The following is a 23,867-nucleotide window of genomic DNA, read 5'->3' on the forward strand; positions in this document are numbered from 1 at the left end:
GGATTCTTAAGAATAGGATCTATGAGCACTTGGAGAAGTACAGTCTACTCAAGGATAGTCAACATGGCTTTGTGAAGGGAAGGTCGTGCCTCACGAGCCTAATTCAGTTTTTTGAAAAGGTAACAGAAGAAATTGATGAGGGTAAGGTGGTAGGTGTGGTCTACATGGATTTTAGCAAGGCATTTGACAAGGTCCCCCACAAGAGACTCATCCAGAAAGTCATGAAGCATGGGATCAGTGGAACCTTGGCTGTTTGGATAAAAAATTGGCTTGCAGGAAGAAAGCAGAGGGTAGTAGTGGAAGGAAAGTATTCCGCCTGGAGGTCGGTGACTAGTGGAGAGCTGCATGGATCTGTCCTGGGACTCCTGCTCTTTGTGATTTTTATAAATGACCTGGATGAAGAGGCAGAACGATGGGTGACTAAGTTTGTGGATGACATGAAGATTGGAGGAGTTGTGGCCTCTTTTGTGCTGTAGTGTTCTAACAATTCTTTTGTGTTCCTAGTCACCTGTTATAACTGAAAGTTAACTTTCAGTGATTGTGTTTGAGAAAACCTGCATCCCTCTGAACACCAAAGGTTTTTTTTTAGATTAGATTAGATTATGAGGACACTCAGTCCTCGTTTATTGTCATTTAGAAATCACAGAGGCAAAGTGACATACAGCACAGAAACAGGCCCTTCAGTACAATCCATCCAGTCTAACCAAGGTGCCCTCTTGAGTTTGTCTTATTATTCTGCCTTTGGCCCATAACCCTCTCAGCCTTTTTTATGCCATGGACCAATACCAATAAGCAAATGGTCTCTGGACCCCAGGATGAGAACTCATGCTCTACACCTTTCCCATCCATATGCTCTTCCACACCACTACCAGCTCCTCTGGCAGCTTCTTCCATATACTCACCACCCTCTGTATGAAAAATGTGCCCCCCCCAGGTCTCCTTTAAATTTTTCTGCCTCTCACTTTTTACCTTATGTCCTCTTGTTTGAAACTCCCCTACCCTGGGAAAAAGACTGAATGCTCACCTTACCTATGATCCTCATGATTTTATAAGCTCAGGAAAGTCATCTCCCAGGCTCCAGGAGAAACAAAACCAGCCTATACAGTCTCACCATATAATACAAGCCCTCTAGTCCCAGCAACATGTTTGAGATTCTTTCCTGCACCATATCCAGTTTAATTACATCCTTTCTAATTGAATGGTAATCAGAACTGTACACAATATTCCTGGGTGATGGGGTGTAATAAATGTCTCTACCAAAGGAGACATAAGGCGCTCCTTCCCTCCACTAGCCTGCAGGTCACCCTTGGGCAAGCTGTAGGTAACACCTGCTTAGTTACCCCCCCAAAAAAAAAAAATCGGGGTCACATGAAGCCATGGGAGCAGGTGGTGGATGGTCATGTGAGCGGCTGGTGCATATCACAAGTCTTGGTTATGCAACCACTGACGCCAGGCAGACAATCTCTGAACAGTATTGATAATGGCTGGGGTTGCCCATCTTCCAAAGTCACTGCTCAGAAGGCAATGGCAAACCACTTACGCAGAAACATTTGCCAAGAACAGTCATGGTCATGAGACCATGATCACCTATGTCATACGACACAGCACATAATGATGATGGCCGCACAATATTCCAGGAGCTGTCTCACCATCATCATGTAGAGCCTCACTTTCATGAAGACCCAATTCTTGTATGCAATGCCTTTCTGCTGAAAGCAAGTATACTATCAGCTTTCTTTACCATTATGTCTACCCATGTTACCACTTCCAAGGGACTAGATACTCGTACATCCACATCTCTCTTTTTTCCAGTACTGCCCAGGTTCTTGCCAGTCATCCTGTACATCTATCCTGAGTTATCTTCCCAAAATGTGAGTGATGATAAACCCGATTCTGATATGGGTCTCTAGTGTGGACTGAGAGTGGCAAGGCAGCAGGGTGAGGGGAGTGAACAGGAAGCACCGGAAAGCATTCAGTAATTGTCAATAAACCAATTGCTTGGAATCAAATAAACTTTTCTGCATCCATGCCACACACCCTCTACCCTTGGCACTCCTTCACTGCCACCTGTCCCATGGTGCTCCACCCTTACCATTCCCAACATCCTTTGTTCCCGCCAGATTTACAAAACTCACTCTCCGCTCCACAGTGACAAATACGGTATGGTGTAAAAATCTCAGGCACCCTAGCTATATATACGTGCCTATGGCTTTTGCGCAGTACTGTCACACCAGAAGGAAAAACTTCTCACTCATCATGACAACGAAAATATAAAAAATGCTACACGTTAAAAAAGGACTATGTTCACAGCTGCAACTTAAAACGATTCTCCTATGTAAGCACATAAACATTGCTCTTCTCATTCAACACATCACTGTGGATACCTCACTCCAAACACCATTAATCCAAGTAAACATTTGCCAGATTGTTTTCCATTTATGGCACAGATTATAATGGAAATGGTCCATTGGAGCATAGCTTGAGACCATTGGAGTATAGATTGATACTTCGTACATACCTGCAACATGTGATAGTTAATGCGATGCCCAAAATTAGCAGCAGTCCACCCCCAGCTGCAGCAATCACCACAGTGATGAGTTTGTAAGCTGAAAATAAGGGAAAGAAAAGATGTTTATTTAAAATAAAGAAAACTAGAGAAATTGGCAATTTTATTTTGCTGGCACACAACAGTCCCTAGAGCACCCACGTCAAGGACAGAAACTTCTGCAGTTTGCTGTTGTGTTTAATCATCTGTTTTGTCTAGGAATTAACTTTCACCCTTTTTTGTTGATGATTTAAACATGTGTTGCTGATATTGCTGACAGATCTTTGGATTACCTGCAAAAAAAACCCATGAAATTGTCTGAACTCGTGTTAGTAACAACATTATGGTGGTTTGCACACAGAATTCTATGTTAAATTTGGACCTGTGTCATTCCAGATGAGGTCACACTGATTTTACTGCAGCTGGACATATGTTCCTATACATCAGTTAAAGAACATTATTGGCTCTTAAAGGTACACCCTTCATGACAGACAGCCAGCAGAAAGACATATTATTATTTCCTTGGAGTATGGAAAAGGCTGTGAAGCAATGTTTCCTCTAAATCTTTTTACAGCCGTGTAGACCAATCATTGCTCTGAGCAGGAAATTTTTACACGGCCTGAAAATTGCGCAGCACTTTAAGTGCTTTTCTTGGAATATGCATACTATAAATATTCAGAATGAAAATTTAAAAACTATATACTTTTGATCTTATTTATTAATTGAAGGAAATAATGAAATACAATATAAAACATTTAAGATGTATATTGTAATATGCATACTATAAATAGGTAGAATGAAAATTGAAAAATCACAGACTTTTGATTGGGTTGAGTTGTTCTCCGATCATGGCGATTTACTTGCAAACATTTCGTCACTATACAAGGAAACCTCATCGCTGCACCGTTAACTGTGGTGTCTCCACCGAATGCTTGGCCTTTATACACTTATCAATCAGCTGACTGCTTGTCATTTCAGAACCGAATTGTGATGTGGGGAGCAAATTTCATCGCTGATTGGTTGTGTGGTGAACGTTGTGCGCTGTAGTCAAGAATCTTGGCTGCATTAGCTCATAAATACGATCGAGGTCTACATGTTTGTTTACAGAACTGTTCATGGAAAACCGTGCTTCTAAGAATTCCCTTCTACGTCGCGTGTTCGCTTGCCCCATGACTTTCACTGTTGCCCAGTCGAATTTGAGACCCTCTCGCTCTTCATGGGAGAGGACTAGGGAGAGTTGGTCATGTGCTTTACAGCCAATTGATGTTCATGGATCCTGGTGGATAATCTTCCTTCGGTCTGGCCAACATTATATTTGCTCCACATTGGATTTTGTAGACCTCATCGGTCTTGTCCAATAGATTGGTTCGTACTTTTGATTTTATTTTTAATTGAAGGGTATAATGAAATCCAGAGCAACACGTTTCGTCAACCTTTTCTAGCTGCGTCCAATTCCAGCTGTGCCGCAACAAAGGGTACGTGCGCGGGAGGATTTCAGTTATTGCGCGGCCGTGCACCAGCGTAGCTTGGAGGGAACAGTGCTGCAGACAGCTCCATGATTTTTACAAAGCCTCAAACAAAAAGGGCATTGTATCAAACAGCCAGTTACTGTATGCTTCCCAACAATGCTTCATTGTCAGTATCTTTCAGTAGACATCTGCTGCATCATCATAAAGATGATTTGATTACACTGCTACAGGTGCACCAATTTACTTTTTAAGGATCTGAAGCTATTTCTAAATAGAGAGAATCTGGAGCAGTCAGCCTCACTGGAGGGTGAGGAGGAGAGGATGATGAAATGAGAATGGTGATGGCCATAATGCATTATTTCACCTGACACCTGGTAGCTCAACGAGGGATAAGTAATGAGGCTAGAGGGGCACAGAGATACATACAGAAAGAAAAATCTGTAGATGTCGGAAATCTGAGCAACACACACAAAATGCTGGAGGAACTCAGTAGCTAGGCAGCATCTGTGGAAAAGAGTAAGCAGTCGACATTTCAGGCTGAGACCACTCAAAGATAAGAAGTTAGTTTTTTCTAGTCCTGATGAAAGGTCTCAGCCCAAAACTTCAACTGTTTACTCTTTTCCATAGATGCTGCCTCACCTGCTGAGTTCCTTCAGCATTTTGTGTGTGTTGCAGAGATACATAAGGTAGCAGTTAGAGCAATGGTCCATGTGTCTTCATTGCCCAAAGGACAATGAATAGAATGCTTTTATCGCAAGCTTGATGTAGATCTATAGTGTGTTAGTTGGTCAACCAAGAGGTGACCTGATAGAAGTTATGAAAGGCACGTATAGGGTAGATCATCAGAATCTTTCTTCCCCAAGGTGGTAACAGCTAGTACTACAGGGAATAGCTTTAAGGTGAGAGGATGAAAATTTAAGTTGGGTTTGTGAAACATGTTTTATCATATAGAGTGATGCAGGTGTCTGGAACCCACTGCCAAGTGAGGTGGTAGAAACAGATACATTTCAAAGGCACTTAGATAGCCCCATAGATAAGCAGGGAATCGACGGATATGGATCTTATACGGGCAATTAAGTTCAATTTGATTGGCATCCTTGTGGCACAAACAGAGTCATAGAAAAGTACCGCAGAAAAACAGGTCCTTTGGTCCATCTAATCCATGCCCAGCCATTTAACCTGCCAACTCCCATTGACCTGCACTGGGACCATAGCCCTCCATACCATTACCATCCATGTACCTACCCAAACTTCTCTTAAATGTTGAAATCAAGCTTGCATGCACCGCTTGTGTTGGCAGCTCATTCCACACTCTCACCACCCTCCGAGTGAAGAAGTTCCCCCTCATGTTCTCCTTAAACATTTCACCTTTCACCCTTAGCCAATAACCTCTGACCTCTGGTTGTAGTCCCACAAACCTGTTCTCTGAAGAATCTGTCCTGCACTGTACTGTTCTATGCTTTATATGTTCTATGAACCTCAAAATCAGAAAACCATGCTCAATTGTTGAAATAAAGCAAGGTGATTGTAACAATTGTGGTTAAACTTATGGTTAATTAATACATCTAAAAGTCACATCAAAACATGCTTCAATGAACGCTTTGCATTTGTAAAGACAGTATGTAGAAACAGTGCCAAAACCTTTGAATGACCTCAGTTAAGTAATTTTCAATGTTACTATTTTCACATAGAAACTATGCATTTGACTCCCTCTTGTGGTCAAAATTCTGAAAACCTTCTGTGGTTAAAAATAAACTACTGGGGGAACTCAGCAGGTCAAGCAGCATCTGTTGAGGCAAAGGGACAGATACCTCTTTGGGTTGGGTTCAGAACTAAGAGTGTAGGGGGAGAAAGCGAATGTAACAAGGTGAGAGAGAGAGGAGTGAGACAGAAGCTGGTGGCTGATTGGCGGAATCGAATGAAGTGAGGGTCGGTGAGTTGGGCCAAAGTGCCTGTTCCTCCATTGTACTGATGGGAACAGGAAAAGGGTACAAACGGCAAGGGTATAGAACACAAGAAAATTCAATGCTCATACCATTTGGCTGTGAAATGAATAAAGTGTAATATGATACGCTGTTCTTCTAGCTTTGATCTGGCAGTGGAAAAGGTAGAGGGCAGAAGATCAATATAGAAATGGGAAGGGGAATTGAAATGACATACATCTGGAAGTACAAGACAGCTATTGTCAACAGAGCACAGATGCTCTGCAAAGCAACAGCCTAGTCTACACATGGTCTCATCATGTAGAGGAGACCACGTCAAAAGCAGTTATGAGGTTAAAGGAAATGCATGTGAACTTCTGCCTCACATCGTCTCCCTCAGCACCTACTGTTGTGTGGGGAGGGGGAATGCAGAGGGATTGGAAGGAATGGGAGGAGTGGGTTGAGCAGACCCAGGAGTCATGGACAGCAGAAAGCAGAAGAGAAAGAGGAGGGAGAGATGCGACTGGTGCTGGCATCCCATTGCATCTGGCAGAAATGGTGAAGGATGGTATGGCGATTGCAGTTACAAAGTGGCCAGAAGTGTTTCCAATGGCCTCCACTACAGCTTTGCACACTGTTGATGTGTTGAGAAGCCTCTTCGCAAGGACTGGTGTTCCAGAACACTTAGCCAGTGGCAATGGACCACAGTTTGCTGTGGAACAGTTTCGGTCATTCCTGATAGTGAATAGAGTAAGACAGACCGTACCGCCCAGCTACAAACAGTTAGGTGGAAAGGTCTGTACGGAGTCTAAAGAACACACTGCAAGTAAGGTCAGCAGAACACACTATACTGACACTAAATCTGAAGCTCACCAATTTCCTCCTTGCATTTCGCAACACAACACACTCCACAACCCCCAACTCACCCGCTATGCTGTTACTGTGTCTTCCCCTTGCGCTCACACTTAGATCTCCTCAAACCCAGTTCAAAAGAAGTATGCAGGACAAACAGCTGAGATAAATTGAGGGCTCCTCAAACAAGCAGTCCTGGTAAGAGACTACAGAGGTGATCAAAAGTGGGTGTTGCAAAGATTAAGGACAGAATTGGACCACTCTCCTATACAATGGAGATTGCATCTGATGCAATCTCAGAGTGCTCCCCCAACCCCACCCCCCCGTCAGAAAAGACATTAATCGCCCAAGAGCAAGAAATCCTCCATAGCAATTAAATCTTTAGGCTTGAAGAGAACATTTAAAATTAACTACACATTTTTTTTTCTTTTCTCACCTCTTGTGAGTGGTGTGTATATTTTCCCCTCAATCTCGGGTCCTCTACCAGAGCCAGGGAGCATGAGGTTTCGGCGCAGTATCCTCACTGTCCCTAGTAGTGTGCTCTTTTGGACCGAGATCTCAGATGCTGAACCGGGATTTGTTGGAGCCACTCTCCCAGTCCAGGTGTCACAGTTACAAGTGCTCCTATCACCATTGGGATTATTCTGTCTTTAACCTTCCAATTGCTTTCTATCTGCTCTTTCAAGCCCTGGTATTTCCCCAGCTTCTCATATTCTTTCTTCCTGATGTTACTGTCATTTGGGATTGCAACTTCTATTACTATTGCTTTGTTCAGTTCCTTGTCCAATATTACCATGTCTGTATTGGGAAGTCCCACAGGATCTTAGCTCTGTCATTCTCCACTTTCTTCTCGGGTGTTTCTTACTTGGACTTGGACGTTTCCAATACATACTCAGCACAGATGTTCCTGTACACAATTCCTGCAACTTGGTTGTGCTGCTCAATGTGTGCTGTCCCTGCCTGCATATACATATGTATGATGATTAGAGAGCAATACATTACATATTTGATTTGCGATGTATTCTGTATTGAGTTCGAACTTATAGCTAAAGAGAGTGTAGTGTATTTAATATTTCAGTAGTATTTGAGTAATATAATATATTGTTTGATTAAGCATTATTTGTGTACATAAATTATTATGGGTTATATGTAAGAAGTACGAGAATGGCCTACATCATTACACCATTATGCCATTTGTGCGTGCCTCACTACAGGATCTAAGTAGACACGAACTTCCAGCTTCCATGTTTTTCCTTCATTTGGATTTTGGAAATTGGACATTTCAGAAGGCCTGGAATGGGAAGCCTCATCTTGAGAGCAGATGTAGTAGAGATGGAAAAACTGACAGACAGTGATGGTATTCTTAGAGGAAACGCTGAAAACCTTCTACCCAAAACAATAGTTTGTACACATGTAGCATGGGTAACTTCCATCAGTAAACCTACAACACCTGTTTCTGTCCCAACCATGAAAAGCATTCATCTTCCAGTAGTCACCCTAAAAGATACCTTATCAGGTTCAGGCTTGATATCACTGGCATACGTTGTGAAATTTGTCAATTTCAAATAGAAAGAAATAATAATAATAATAATTAAAAGCAATGAAAATCGAGAACACGAGATGACGAGCCCTTGAAAGTGGGTCCATTTGAAGTCACATTAGAAAAAACATTAAAAACCATCAACTTACGATTTTTACAGTTGAATCCACCAAATCCAAACAGACAACTATTAAATCCAACAAAGAGAATAGAAATCAGTATATTTTAGCACAAAACAACAGATCTTAATTTTGTGATCAAGGCAATTTCTATAATCTACTTACGGGGTGCAGGTTCCATTCACTAATTTATAGCCATCATCACATGCTGAAATAAGAAGAAAGCACAAGAAATTACCACATGTTGTCAGCTACTCAAACAAAGTAACACCGCTGTTAGAGACCAAGCATGAGGAGTTATCCTGTATGAAGCACCTTCTCATCCAATAATAATAATAATAATAATAAGGTTCAAAATCAAAGAAACATATTTGATCCTTTATTAAACAACTAGAAAACCAAACAATCTTGAAGCAATAAAACTAATGAAACTAAAACTAGTGATACTAAACGTAATTAAGCGGTCTTCTCCGTGGATTGTCACCTTGTCGTGGTGGAGAAGCTTGTGTGGTCCTGTGATTCTGAGAACAATGCCGTCTGCAGCTATGCTCCGGGTAGGGTCACCCATGGCAGTAAGGTCAAGGGTGGGGTCCCTGACAAAGAACAATCCAACCAAGAACTCAACGGTGGAACAGGCGGACGAAGTTACTTCAAACTCAACGGCTGTGAAGGCGGATGAAGGCTGCAACAAATCCATCAGCTCCAATCGTCGTGGTTTCCATGCCATTGGAATCAGTTGGTTGATTTGTGAAGTATCATGTGCTTCTTGGAGTGCAACATCAAGTACACGTTAAACAAATACACGCACAGTCTTCGCTCTGTGGGCCTCTTCAGAGCAAAGACCATCATCCTCGACCTCCAGGAATAGCCACGACGAATTAAGTGGTCAACAAAAAGGAACCAGACCAAGCAGTCTCTAGCTCCAACTGACTCTAACTGAACTAAATACAAAGTATAAACACAAGATAATCTACAGGTGCTGGAAATCCAAAGCAACACACACAAAACACTGGAGGAACTCAGCAGGTCAGGCAGCATCTATGGAAAAGAGTAAAAAGTTGATGTTTTGGGCCAAGACCTTTCATCAGACAAAGCATGAATACATAATTTAACTCTTCACTTTAGCAGCCCCCACCCATGTGACTAATTACCATAATAAACATGCAACACAAATAGAAAATAGATACATGGCTCCTACAGTCAGCAAATCAGGCAATCCACCCTTTGAGTATTGTCAGAGACGTATACAGAAGAGAGTGGGTATCTAATGAAACAATTGTCAATAAATGAAAATAAAAAATCTCCGATGCTGAAAACATGAAAATAAAAACCAAAGCAATTGAACACAAAATGCTGGAGGAACTCAGCAGGTCAGGCAGCATCTATGAAAATGAATAAATTGTTGACGTTTCAAGCCCAGGCCCTTCATCAGGATGGAGAAGGAAAGGGGAACATCTTCTATCGACTATTGCCATCAACTGTTTATTCATTTCCAAAGATGCTGCCTGACCTGTTGAGTTCCTCCAACATTTTGTGTGTGTTGCTTTAGATTTCCAGCAGACTTTCTCGTGTTTCAAGTAAAAACTGAAAAGCTAGCAGGTCATAAAGTATCTGTGGAAAGAGAAACAGTTATCCTTCAATTTGGAGAAGCATCATTATAACTAGGAAAGAGAAACCACAAATTGTTGAGAGCGTGGGAGAGGAGTGCATAGGCCAAAGGAAACCTCTCTGATAGAGTGAAGCTAAGATTGCCAACGTGATTCTGAAATTTATGGAATTGACTGATTAATAAATTAATGAGAATAGTTAGGAAAGCAGATGAAGAACAGGAACATGTTAAAAATGTGAAAGAAATACAAGCCAGAGCTGTAACTGAAACTGAAATCAAAAGGAAAATGCTGGAATTGCTTATTCATTTGCACTTTTCTCCATCCAATGTTTTGTATTTATTGCTCAGGATTTGGCTTTCTCTACATTGGGCATAAATTCAAGTTGTTCAAAGTTCAAGGTACATTTACTATCAAAGAAAGTATACATTGCACAACTTTATTTGTCTCCTTACAGGTAGCTACAAAACAAAGAAGCCCAATAGAACCCATATTAAATTATCAATCAAAACCTAATGTGCAGAGCGAGATAAAAATACAAATCGTGTAAACAATAAAAGCAGGCAAAAAGCATTCAGAACGAAAGTGAGTCCTCAGACACAAGGCCCAGAGGAGGCTCCCAGCCCCAGCCTCAGCCTCCATGCCGTGAAGATTGGAGCAAATGTCATGAAGCAGCGAGCAGAACCAGCCCAACCCTTGCCTCCAGTCCCGACACCTGCCAATTCAGTCCATTTGGCCCAGCATTGCAATCATCCACTCATTGAGCAACTACCTTGCAGGGTACTTGCAATCATCTACAAGAGGACTCCTGAGCACCTAGTTGCCTGTTATTTTAATCCTCCATATCTGTCTGAGTCCTCTTACTCCCTTCATGGACACCACCTGATTTGTAGTCAGCTGCCAGCATTTTTTCTCTCAATACCTGTCTCAGTAACAGCTAGAGCACCAAAGCAAAGCAGCATGTTGAGCTGGTGTTTCCTGTGTTCATTTTTGACCTCTGGTGCTAGATATTTAATTTCTCCTGGTGATGGTCTGGGTGCCCTGCTGTTCTGGTTTTCTCCATTACGTATTGACCGACTTCTGACCCGTCATGATTGATGGACTTGCAAATGAGTATAATATGGGAAAAGTGAGAGGCTTTCCGCATTGAAAGTAAGAATGAAAGTGCAAATTATTGAAATAGACTCAGACTGAAAAATATTGCAGCACAAAGGTTCTTGGTTGCGTCTAGTGCATGAAATTCTGAAGACTGGTATATAGCAAGTCATTAGAAAGGTGATGAAATGTACTGTACTGTCCAAAAGTCTTAGGCACATATAGTGCCTATAAGAAGTATTCTCCCCGCTTGGAAGTTTTCATGTTTTATTGTTTTACAACATTGAATCATAGTGCATTTAATGTGGCTTTATTTTACTGGCCCACAGAAAAAGACTCTTTCATGTCAAACTGAAAACAGATCTCTACAGGATGAAATCGCAAACAAGCCAAAATCTGCAGATGCTGGAAATCCCAGCATCACACACAAAATGTTGCAGTAACTCAGTAGGCCTGGCAGCAGTAGACGTTTTAGGCTGAAACATTAACTGTGCTTTTTACCATAGATGCTGACTGGCCTGCTGAGTTACTCCAGCATTTTGTGTGTGTCTTTACAAGATGATCTAGATTAATTACAAATATAAAACACAAAATAATTGATTGCATAAGTATTCACCCCCTTCAAATCAGTATTTAGTAGATGCACTTTTGGCAGCAATTACAGCCTCGAGTCTGTGTGGATAGGTCTCTATCAGCTTTGCACATCTGGATACTGCCATTTTTCCCCCATTCTACTTTACAAAACTGCTCAAGCTCTGTCAGATTGCATGGAGATCATGAGTGAACAGCCCTTTTAAAGTCTAGCCACCAATTCTCAATTGGATTGAGATCTGGGCTCTGACTTGGCCATTCCAGGACATTAACTTTGTTGTTTTTATGCCATTCCTGTATAGCTTTGGCTTTATGCTTAGGTTCATTGTCTTGCTGGAAAACAAATTTAATCCCAAGTCACAGTTCAGGTTTACCTCCGGGATTTCCTTGTATTTTGCTGCATTCTACCTTCACAAGCCTTCCAGGGCCTGCTGCAGTGAAACGTCCCCACAGCATGATGCAGCCATCACCATGCTTCACATTATGATGGTATGTTTTTGATCATGTGCGGTGTTTGGCTTATGCCAAACATAGCGTTTAGTCTGATGGTCAAAAAGCTCAATTTTCATTTCATCAGACCATAAAACCTTCTTCCAGCTGACTTCAGAGTCTGCCACATGCCTTCTGGCAAACTCTAGCTGAGATTTCATGTGAGTTTTTTTTCCAACAGTGGCATGGTGGTAATGTAAAGCTGCGACTGGTGAAGCATCCGGGCAACAGCTGTATGCACGGCCTCTCCCATCTCAGCCACTGAAGCTTGACAACTCTGGAGGAGTTACATCAGTCTCTTAGTGTTCTCCCTCACTAGTCCCCTTCTTGCACAGTCACTCAATCTTTGAGGGTACCTTGCTCTAGATCAATTTACAGCTGTGCCATATGCTGTTCATTTCTTCATGATTGACTTAACTGTACTCCAAGGGATACTCAGTGACTTTGAAATTTTCTTCCATCCATTTCCTGACTTGTGCTTTTCAATTACTTTTTCATGGAGTTGCTTGGAGTGTTCTTTTGTCTTCAGGGCGCAGTTTTTGCCAGGATACTGACTCAACAGCAGTTGGACCTTCCCGATACAGGTGCATTTTTACTACAATCAATTGAAACACTTTGCACACAATGATCTCCACTTAACTAATTATGTGACCTCTAAAACCAATTGGCTGCACCAGTGATGATTTGGTGTGTCATATTAAAGGGAGTGAATACTGAGACAATCAATTATTTTGTGTTTTACATTTGTAATTAATTTCAATCACTTTGTAGAGATCTGTTTTTACTTGACATGAAAGAGTCTTTTTCTGCTGATCGGTGTCAAAAAAAGCCAAATAAAATCCACTGAGATTCAATGTTGTAAAACAATAAAACATGAAAACTTCCAAGGGGTTGAATACTTTTTATAGGCACTGTATATACCTAGGGCACCTAAGACTTTTGCACAGTGCTGTAAGGGTATAGGGTATGAATGTAGAGAAGTTCTAATGGAGATGAAGAGGACTCTGGAGAGACTGCACCTGGAATACCACATACACGTTTGCCCCTCAAATTAAAAGGAAGATGAGTTTACATAGGAAGACAATGTAAGGAAAAGTTCATAAGAATGATGACTGAGATGAAGGATTGACATAGGAAGAAAGCTTAAGCAGGTTGAATCTGTATTCATTGGATTCAAGGAAAACAAGAGGTGATCTTATTGAAGCATGTTAGATTCTGAGGGAGATTGACAGGATGGATGATCAGAGAATGGATTCTCTAGTGGGGAATAACCCTTATTCTGAATGTAGGTTATCACTTCATAATTCATGAAGCTGGAATTCTTAACCTCCAAGAATTGATTTCAGAGGCTGAAAGATATTTTGACAACATTTGGTTCAAGGGATTTGGGAGAGACCTGGAAAATGGTATTTAAGCAAAGAATTGGATCCACCATGATGATTGTGAAGAGACCCAAGCAGCTGCCTGCTTCATCTTCTTTTTCTCTTTCTTTGTCCTTGTGTTTAGAACCCTCTCTGACTCTTCACTATTTTTGTGGAAGGAAATCTGCCTTGAAGGCTTTTCACTTTTGAATCAGCTGCCTTGGAATGAACCTCCCTTCCCCCATGAGAACACTCTTTACTTCTAACATCTTTAGGTCTGTATTTTATTTTTTATTTTTCTCATCACCACCTCATACACAACACTAACCCAATGGCAAACCAACTGCTCTGTTGGTTGACAGGGTTGGTGTCGGACACCAGCCTCAAGGAATAAGTCAAATTACCAGCTCAATTCTGGACAACGCTTGCCTCATCTAACACAGGACCTCCAGATGGAGAGTTGTATGGCAGAACCAGCAGTAATACTACTCAGAAACTAGGTGACAGCAGCAATTCTAACCTCAATCCAGGGGACTCTGTCACTTATCTTCTAACCAAACAGAAGACCAAACTAATTGTGATTGTGGTAAAAGGAGTATGGATGGTTCATTGGTACTGATGACTCACCTCGACATGAATGATCCATATCATTGTACTTGAAATAACCGTCCTTACACAGACATTCTGCAGTCCCGCTATCAGCATTACATTCTGCAGTTGCATTGTCACATTTTGGCACATTAAAGCTGCATAACGTTTTAGCTGTACATAAAAAGAAAAATATTTATTTAACAAAGTATTGATAAGATCCTTCTCCAGTTCAGCAAACTATACTTGAGACTGACAGTACTCGTCAAATGAATTGCCTTTGCTCATTTCAGGACCTCAACATCAGCCAACATTATACTGGCTTCACTGATCCGTAATTAGTACCAAGTAGTCAAACTTTCATTAAATGGAGAAATGAAGATTCAGAGATTCAAGGTACATTTATTATCAAAGTCTGTGCATAATACACAACCCTGAGACTCGTTTTTCCACAGACAGCCATGAAACAAAGAAACAGCTTGGAACCTGTTCAAAGAAAACATCAAACAGCCAAGGTGCAAAAAAAGAGCAAATCACGCAAAAGGCCAAAAAAACAAGCACATAACACACAGAATATATAACATCAACTGGCAGAGTCCTTGAAACAGTCCAGGAATGTTCAGTTCAGTTCAATTTAGCACTGTTGATAACACAAGACCATAAGATAAAGGAGCAGAAGTCGGCCATTCGGCCCATCAAGTCTGCTCCGCCATTTTATCATGAACTGATCCGTTCTCCTATTTAATCCCACTCCCCCGCCTTCTCACCATAACCTTTGATGCCCTGGCTACTCAGATACCTATCAATCTCTACCTTAAATACACCCAATGACTTGGCCTCCACTGCCGCCCGTGGCAACAAATTCCATAGATTCACCACCCTCTGGCTAAAAAAATTTCTTCGCATCTCTGTTCTGAATGGGTGCCGTTCAATGCTTAAGTCATGCCCTCTCGTACTAGACAGGCCGAACATGTCCTTACCTTAGAAATTACCTAGGGTTTCTTTTTATAAATACAGCTCTGTGGCGATAAAAGTTCTGATTAACATCTAGTCCATGCTGATTCTCCACCTTGTCTTGTCTACCTGCACCTGGACCATGTCCTTCCAAACCCATCCCAACCATGTACCTATCTAATCTTAACTTACATGTTGAACCCACATCTAATTCTCCCAGTTAGCTCATTCCACACCTGCACCACTATCTGACAGAAGACATTTCCCCTCAGATTCAGCTTGAATATTCCACCTTTCAGCTTGAGCCTATGACATTTAGTTCTAGTCTCACCCAACCTGAGATGAGCACGGTCTGTAAGTTACTGGACCTTAGACATCTTAATGAATAAAAATGTTCCATCTGATAGTTTTCACTGACATCCGTCCTTGGCCAGGTTTGTGTCTGGGTGTTCTCTGGAGCAAAAAAAAAAAAGGCAGTGGGGGTCCAGGAATTGGGATGGCCTCAGAGATTAGGGTCTTGGGTAGGTAAGGCAGGAAGACTGGGATGTGGAGTTTGGTCACTGAGATAAATGTAAGGAGGATGAGCAAGAAGATTGGAGACATGGGTTGCCATGGGGATCAGGGAAAGGTGACTGGCCATATATCACTTATTTGGTGGAAGGAGGTTAGGGACTGTCTCTGAGAAAGATGGGTAATTGGGAAGAAATTACAGGATTGTGTGCATTGACATCAGTCTTGGGATGAGTAGCTAGGTGTAGGGTTCAAAAACAGCAGAACAGAGGTAGAAAGTGGAAAAGGTTCACACTTCAGGAATTGTGATTATGTTGTTGGGTCCATTTAGTTTATGGGAAAGAGGGGAGAGGTAGTGACAATACAGGTACACTTATTAATTATCTGCAGGACTTCCAAACTGTTTCTTTGGAAAAATAAGACCATGTTCTCCTCACACTCCAGGATCCTGATGAAAGGGTCTTAGCCATAAATATTGACCATTTATTCCTCTCTATAGGTGCTGCCTGACCTACTGAGTTCCTCCAACATTTTTGTGTGTACATATAGTAGACTTCCAGTCCAATAATATTAAACAGAAAAATATTATTGAATTTCTACATGAGAAAATTAACAGATGGAATGTTAGGAACATAAACATTAATGTAGAATTGTTTTTTTCAGACGATCTTTTCACTGAATGGGTTGACACCAGTGAGGTCAGATCCATTAACACTTACAGTGGTGCTAGAAAGTTTGTGAACCATGTAGAATTTTCTCTATTTCTGCATATGATTTAAAATGTGATCAGATCTTCACATAACTCCTAAAACTACACAAAGAGAACCCAATTAAATAAATAACACAAAAAAACATTATACTTGTTTATTTAATTAGTGAGAAAAATGATCCAATATTAGATGTATTTGTTGGAAAAAGGATATGAACCTTTGTTTTCAGAACTGGTGTGACCCCCTTGTACAGCAATAACTTCACCCAAACGTTTCTAGTAACTGTTGATCAGTCCTGCACAGCCGGTTGGCGGAATTTTAGGCCATTCCTCCTTACAAAACTGCTTCAACTCTGGGATGTTGGTGGGCTTCCTTGCATGAACTGTTGGCTTCAGGTCCTTGTACAACATTTCTATAGAATTAAGGTCAGGACTTTGACTCCAAAATACAAACTCTTTTTTTCTTTTTAACCATTCTGTTGTCTTTTGGATCATTGTCTTGTTGTATTATCCAACTTCTCTAAAGCTTCAGATGATGGACTGCTACCCTGACATTCTTCTGTAAAATGTCTTGATACAATTCTGAATTCATTATTCCCTCTACGATTGCAAGCTCTCCAGGCCGTGAGGCAGCACAGCAGCCCCAAACTATAATGCTCCTTCCACCTTGCATCACAGTTGAGGTTTTGGTGTTGATGTGCAGTGCTCTTTTTCCTCCAAATATAGCAATGTGCATTTCTGCCTCATCTGTCCACAGAATATTGTCCCAGAAGCGTTGTACAACATCTACATGGTCTTTTGCAAACTTGAGACATGCAGCAATGTCTTTTTTGGAGAGCAATGGTTTCCTCTGTGGTGTCCTTCCATGAACACCGTTCCTGTTCAGTATTTTTCTTATAGTGGGCACATGAACAGAGACTTTAGCAAGTTCTAGAGATTTCTGCAGGTCTTTCGCTGTTACCCTTGGGTTCTTTTTCACCACCTTCAGCGCTGCATATTGTGCTCTTGCAGTGATCTTTGCAAGGTACCCACTCTTAGAGAAAATAGCAAGAGTACTGAGTTTCCTCCATTTGTAGACAATTTCTCTTACTGTGGACTGATGAACACTCAGGTCTTTAGAAATGCTTTTGTAGCCTTTTCCAGCTTCATGTATCTCTATAATTTTTCTAAGGACCTATGAAAATTGTTTTGATCGAGACGAGGTGCACAAAAACAGATCTTTCTTGAGAAGGGCAGGCTCTGTCAGTAACCTGATTTGGTGTGTCTTTTTTATAGGGCAGGGCACCTCTACAACCCACACCCCCAATCTCATCTCTTTGATAGGAACACCTGCCTCCAAATAGCTTTTGTAGAAGGCATTGCTCCGGAGGTTCACATACTTTTTCCAACAAATACATGTAGTACTGAATAGTTTTTCTCAATAAATAAATGAACAAGTATAATATTTCTGTGTTATTTATTTAATTGGGTTCTCTTTATCCAGTTTTAGGACTTACATGAATAGCTGATCATATTTTAGGTAATATTTATGCAGAAATAGAGAAAATTCTACAAGGTTCACAAACTTGCCAGCACCACTGTATCCGTAACTGATGTTGAATTGAAAGACTTGTTCTAAGGGTGATAGGGTGGAGACGCACCTCTATCACAGGAATATAAGGCACTCCTTCTCTCCACTAGCCTGCAGGTCACCCTTAAGCAAGGAGTAGCATCTGTTTGTCCCCTGAATCAAGGTCAGGGGAAGCCATGGGAACAGGTGGTGGAGGGTCATATGAGCAGATGGTGCATATCACAAGTCCTCACTGTTGCTAAGCAGACAGTCTCTGAAGAGTATTGATAATAGATGGGATCACTTTGTAAAGACACCGCCCAGAAGAAGGCAAATGATATCTATACAAAAATTTGCCAAGAACATGGAAAGACCATGGTCACCTACATTCATAACGAATGGACGTTCTAATTCATGGCACTTTTTCTTGGTAATGCAAATAACAACATTAGCCAAAAGATTATAGTATATTGAACTTCCTTCTCCTTCTGATTCATACAAAAGTTTTCCCATCTTGGATATGAGAGGTGTAGAATTGTTCCAAATTGTCCGGTATGAAAACTAAGCGGAGTTGATCCCCACACCAACTTTTCATACTAGATCTGTGTTTGAATCTAAACAGAAGCTGGGAACTTAGCACAAAATGAACTTAGCTAATTCCAACTAAGTTTTATTTAGCATTAGTCAATAATATTCGACTCTGAGATGAACAATTAAGTAATGGCTGCCTGAAAGGATGCTCAACACGCATCAAAACCTGGGCCTATGTGCCACCCTCTGCAACTGGATCCTCGGCCTTGTCTTCCTCACCAGGAGACTACAGTCACTACGGTTTGCAAATAACATCTCCTCCTTGCTGACAAGTAAGACTGATGCACCTCAAGGAAGTGTGCTTAGCCCACTGCTATACTCCCTCTACACCTATGACCGTGTGGCTAGGCACAGCTCAAATGCCATCTATAAATTTGCTGGTGACACAACTGCTGTTGGCCGAATTTAAGATGGTGATGAGGAGCCGTACAGGAATGAGATATATCAGGTAGTTGAGTGTTTAGCAGCAACAACCTTGCACCCAATGTCACTAAGACCAAAGAACCGAATGGAATTCAGGAAGGGGAAGTTGATGAAACACACACCAGTTCTCATCGAGGGATCAGGAGTAGAAAGGGTGAGCAGTTTCAAGTTCCTGGGTGTCAACTGCTCTGTGGAACTATCCTGGGCCCAACATGTTGATGCAATTACAAAGAAGACATGACAGTGGCTGTATTTCATTATGAGATTGAGAAACTTGCAGTATCGCCAAAGACTCTGTCAAATTTCTACAGCTACATGGACAGCATTCTAGCTGGTTACATCACTGTCTGGTATAGAGGAACCAGTGCACAGGACTGCAGAAAGTTGTAAACTTAGCCAGTTCCATCATGGGCACTAGCCTCCCTAGCATCGAAGACACCTATGAAAGGCAACACCTCAAGGTGGGGGCATCCATCATTAAGGACCCCCATCACCCAGGACATGTCCTCTTCTTATTGCTACCATCAAGGAGGAGGTACAGGAGCCTGAAGGCACACAGTCAATGTTTCAGCATCAGATTTCTGAATGGACGATGAATCCATAACAATAGCTCACTTTTTCTTTTCAATGGTTCAGGAACAGCTTCTTTTCCTCCGACATCAAATTTCTGAATAGACGATGAACCTATGCACGTGAAACTCACTATTTTTTCCCTCTTTTACGCACTTACTTATTTTATTTAATTTATGGTTTTGTGTATCGATTAATGTAATGTATAGTTTAAAAAATTATTCCATATTGCAATGCACTGCAAATTTCATGTCGTACAGTATGCCAGTGATACTAAATCGGATTTTGAGTTCTGCGTTCTGAGTCTGGCTGTTATGAGAAACAGAAGTAAGTGTTCTGCAGCCAAAATGATATGATTCTAAAACAGGAATTAAAGTATATTTTCAGACAGATGTGAAGCAAAAGTGTAGAAGTATCAATCCCAGAGCACAAAAACTCATACAATACTTTCATAACACCAACAATTTTTCCTCAGTAGAAGATTCTAAACAAGACAATGTAACTGTAATTTTCTCATGCTTTTATGATCCATTGCATGTAATCAATATCAATTAAAATAAATATCAATAAAATTTTCTCTGTATTCAACAACAGATGGCTTCTACTGGTTATAGTCAATATTTAATTTATGAAGTAATTGTTTTCACGTAGAATGACGTTGTGCAGCATTGAAAATTATTTTGTTGCTCTGTGAAAAGTACTTTTACCTTTGTAGAGTAGTCGTTGACTTTGTACAATCTGGCAGCTTCCAGTGTTAGATTGGCAACTGCTAATGTAATTTTGCACACTGCTCCGCACCTCCTCAAGGGTCACATTTGATGAGTGGACAAACATGTTCAAGACAGATACACTGTCATTAGTCTCACTGTAAATAATGTGATAGATCATTAGAATTGTTGTCAACTTCATTAAAATAATAATTATGTCTCAGTAATCCAGTACTTTAAGTACTTTACCTTAAATCTGCAACAACAGATGTGTAGTAACCATTCAGGTAAAACAGAGAAGCATTAAGCTGTGGAGAAGAAAATAATTTGTTTAATATCTAAAGGCAATACTTATTCAACAAATATTCTTAAAAATCTCACAGATTCTCAGAACCAAACCCAATTAGACTATCTCATCTAGAGCTGAATTTCATTTGGCTCCAAAATCCAAATAGAATACAGACATTGGCATCAATACAAGGAAATATTATCCTTGGATCCACGTTCATGTTGAGTTGATGCTGAGTTCATTTTAATCCCTTTAAAACATCTCTTTTTCCACTTCTGCTCATAAAAGTTATCCCATTATGATTGACAATGCAGCAAAACCGCATGGACGTTTAGAACATTAATCAATTTTTCAACTCCCGTCACTGCACTGAAAATGAGATCCTCACAAAAGCTACATGCCAATCAAACAATCCAGGAATTTCAAAAGGAGGCAGAATTCTTATATTCAAGTCACTGCACTGGGCTGCACAGCAGTATCGCGGTTAGCACAAGCCTTGTGGTACCAACGACCCAGGTTCAATTCTCACTACTGCCTGCAAGGAGTTTTTACGTTCTTCACATGATCGCTTGGGTTTCCTTCCACAGTTCAAAGATATACCGGTTGGTAGGAAAATTGGACAATGTAAATATCCCATGATTAAGCTAGGATTAAATCAGGGATTGCTGGGTGGTGAGGCTCAAAGAGCCAGAAGGGCCTGTTCTGTGCTGCATCTCAATAAGTTAATTTTTTTTAAATGAAAATCTGTTCTGGCACTCCTTCTCTATGTGAGTTTTACAAATGACCTGGATGAGGAAGTGAAGGGATGGGTTAGTAAACTTGCTGATGACACGAAGGTTGGGGGTGTTGTGGATACTGTGGGCAGGGGGTGTTGTGGATTGTGTGGAGGGCTGTCAGAGGTTACAACAGGGCATTGATAGGATGCAAAACTGGGCTGAGAAGTGGCAGGTGGAGATCAACCCAGATAAGTGTGAGTTGGTTCATTTTGGTAGGTCAAATATGCTGGCAGAATATATATTAATGGTAAGGCTCCTGGCAATGTGGAGGATCAGAGGGATCTTGGGGTCCGAGTCCATAGGACACTCAAAGCTGCTGCACAGGTTGACTCTGTGGTTAAGAAGGCATACGGTGCATTGGCCTTCATCAACCATGGGATTGAGTTCAAGAGCTGAGAGGTAATGTTACAGCTGTATAGGATCCTGGTCAGGCCCCACTTGGAGTAATGTGCTCAGATCTGGTCGTCTCACTATAGAAAGGACGTGGAAATCATAGAAAGGGTGCAGAGGAGATTTACAAGGATGTTGCCTGGATTAGGGAGCATGCCTTACGAGAATAGATTGAGTGAACTCGGCCTTTTCTCCTTGGAACGATGGAGGATGAGAGGTGACCAGATAGAGGTGTATAAGATGATGAGAGGCATTGATCATGTGGATAGTCAGAGGCTTTTTCCCAGGGCTGAAATGGCTAGCATGAGAGGGCACAGTTTTAAGGTGCTTGGAAGTAGGTACAGAGTAGATGTCAGGGGTAAGTTTTTTACACAGAGAGTGGTGAGTGCGTGGAATGGGCTGCCGGCGATGGTGGTGGAGGTGGATACAATAGGGTCTTTTAAGAGACTCCTGGATAGGTACATGGAGCTTAGAAAAATAGAGGGCAATGGGTAACCCGAAGTAATTTCTAAAGTAAGTACATGTTCGGCACAGCTGTAGGTTTTCTGTGTTTCTATGAAATAATTGATCGTTTTCGTTGGCTTATTTTCTCTATGCAAAATTCACATTGTGGGATTTAATCCCCATTTTAAGTAAAACATCACTGATAATCTGGCAACTGCTTAGATTAACAGCTTTAAGTGATTATGAAACTTTTTGAAAATAGTAATTTGAAACTCTACATCAGCTTTACCACCAGTCCTGTTCAAATGTCTAAGGCACATACCTATAGCTAGGAAGACTTTTGCACTATACTGTTGTAATTTTAAGTATTGCACTGTACTGCTGCTGCAAAAAAGAAACAAATACCATGACATATGTGAGTGATGATAAACCTAATTCTAATATGGGTCTCTATTGGGGACTGAGAGTGGGAAGAGGACAGGGAGAGGAGAGGCAGCAGGAAGCACCAAAGAGACGTTCTGTAGGAATCAATGAACCAATTGTTTGAGAGAGAGAAGCTAAACTATAGGATACAGGGAGGAGGCAGGAGATTAGGGCTGAGAGGAAAAATGAATCAGCCATGATGAAATAGCGGAGAAGATTCGATGAGTTAAATAGCCTAATTCTGCTCCAATATCTTATGGTCTTATGGTCTTATTGTCTAAACTCAGATGTATCAGTACTACAGTGGAGTAAAGGGAATTACAGAGCTACGAAAGAACAGATGGCCAAAGTTCATTGGAAGGGGACACAAGCAGGGATAACAGTACAGCAACAATAGCTGGAGTTTCTGGGAGCAATTTGGAAGCTGCAGGATAGATATATTTCAAAGAAGAAGTATTCTAATGGGAAGATGAGGCAACTATGGCTGACAAGGGAAGTCAAAGACTGCATAAAAGAAAAAGGGCATAAAAATATAGCAAAAATTTGTGGGAAGGTAGAGGATTGGGAAGCTTTTAAAAACCAAAACAAAGGCAACTAAAAAATCAATAAGGAGAGAAAAGATGAAATATGAAGGTAAGCTAGCCAATAACATAAAACAGCAACGCAGAAGTTTTTACAGATATATAAAGAGTAAAAGAGAGGTGAGAACGAATATAGAACCACTGGAAATTGGCACTGGAGAGCTATAATGGGGGACAAAAAAGGCTGGTGAATTTCATAATTATTTTTCATCAGTCTTTAACGTGGAAGACACTAGCAGTATGCCAGAAATTCAAGAGTGATAGGGGCAGCAGTGAGTACAGTTGCTATTACTAAGGAGAAGGTAGATAAGTCACTTGGACCAAGTGGGCTACACCCAATGATTCAGAAGGAGATAGCTGAAGAGATTGTGGAAGCATTATCAGTGATCTTTCAAGAATCATTAGATTCTGGAATGGTTCTGGAGGACTGATGTGTGAACACTGGAATGGGTTCAAAGGAGGTTCACAAAAATGATTCCAGGATTGAATGGCTTGTCATATGATGAATATTTGATGGCTCTTGGCCAGTATTCACTGGAATTCAGAAGAATGAGGAGAGACCTAATTGAAACGTATCGAATGATGAAAGGCCTAGATAGAGTGGACGTGTAGAGGATGTTTCCTGTGGTGGGAGAGTCTAGGACCAGAGGACACAGCCTCAGAATAGAGGGGCATCCTTTCAGAACAGATATGAGGAGGAATTTCTTTAGCCAGAGAGTGGGAGTTTGTGGAATTTGTTGCCACAAGCTGCTGTACAGGCCAAGTATATTTAA

General features: G+C 41.1%; 1 protein-coding gene across 1 annotated transcript in view; it reads right to left on the reverse strand.

Moving 5' to 3' along the window:
* Positions 1-23,867, reverse strand: part of heg1 (heart development protein with EGF-like domains 1) — a 69,281-nt gene that overhangs the window by 16,336 nt on the left and 29,078 nt on the right. The window contains exons 5-10 of the mRNA XM_072262083.1: positions 20,441-20,499; positions 20,192-20,349; positions 14,218-14,352; positions 8,613-8,655; positions 8,478-8,515; positions 2,519-2,606 (exon numbers count right to left, since the gene is read on the reverse strand). Of these exons, the coding sequence (XP_072118184.1) occupies positions 2,519-2,606; positions 8,478-8,515; positions 8,613-8,655; positions 14,218-14,352; positions 20,192-20,349; positions 20,441-20,499 (521 nt within the window). The remainder of the gene's footprint in view (positions 1-2,518; positions 2,607-8,477; positions 8,516-8,612; positions 8,656-14,217; positions 14,353-20,191; positions 20,350-20,440; positions 20,500-23,867) is intronic.

This window comes from Mobula birostris, chromosome 6 (assembly GCF_030028105.1).
Source record: "Mobula birostris isolate sMobBir1 chromosome 6, sMobBir1.hap1, whole genome shotgun sequence".
Classification (NCBI taxonomy): Eukaryota; Metazoa; Chordata; class Chondrichthyes; order Myliobatiformes; family Myliobatidae; genus Mobula; species Mobula birostris.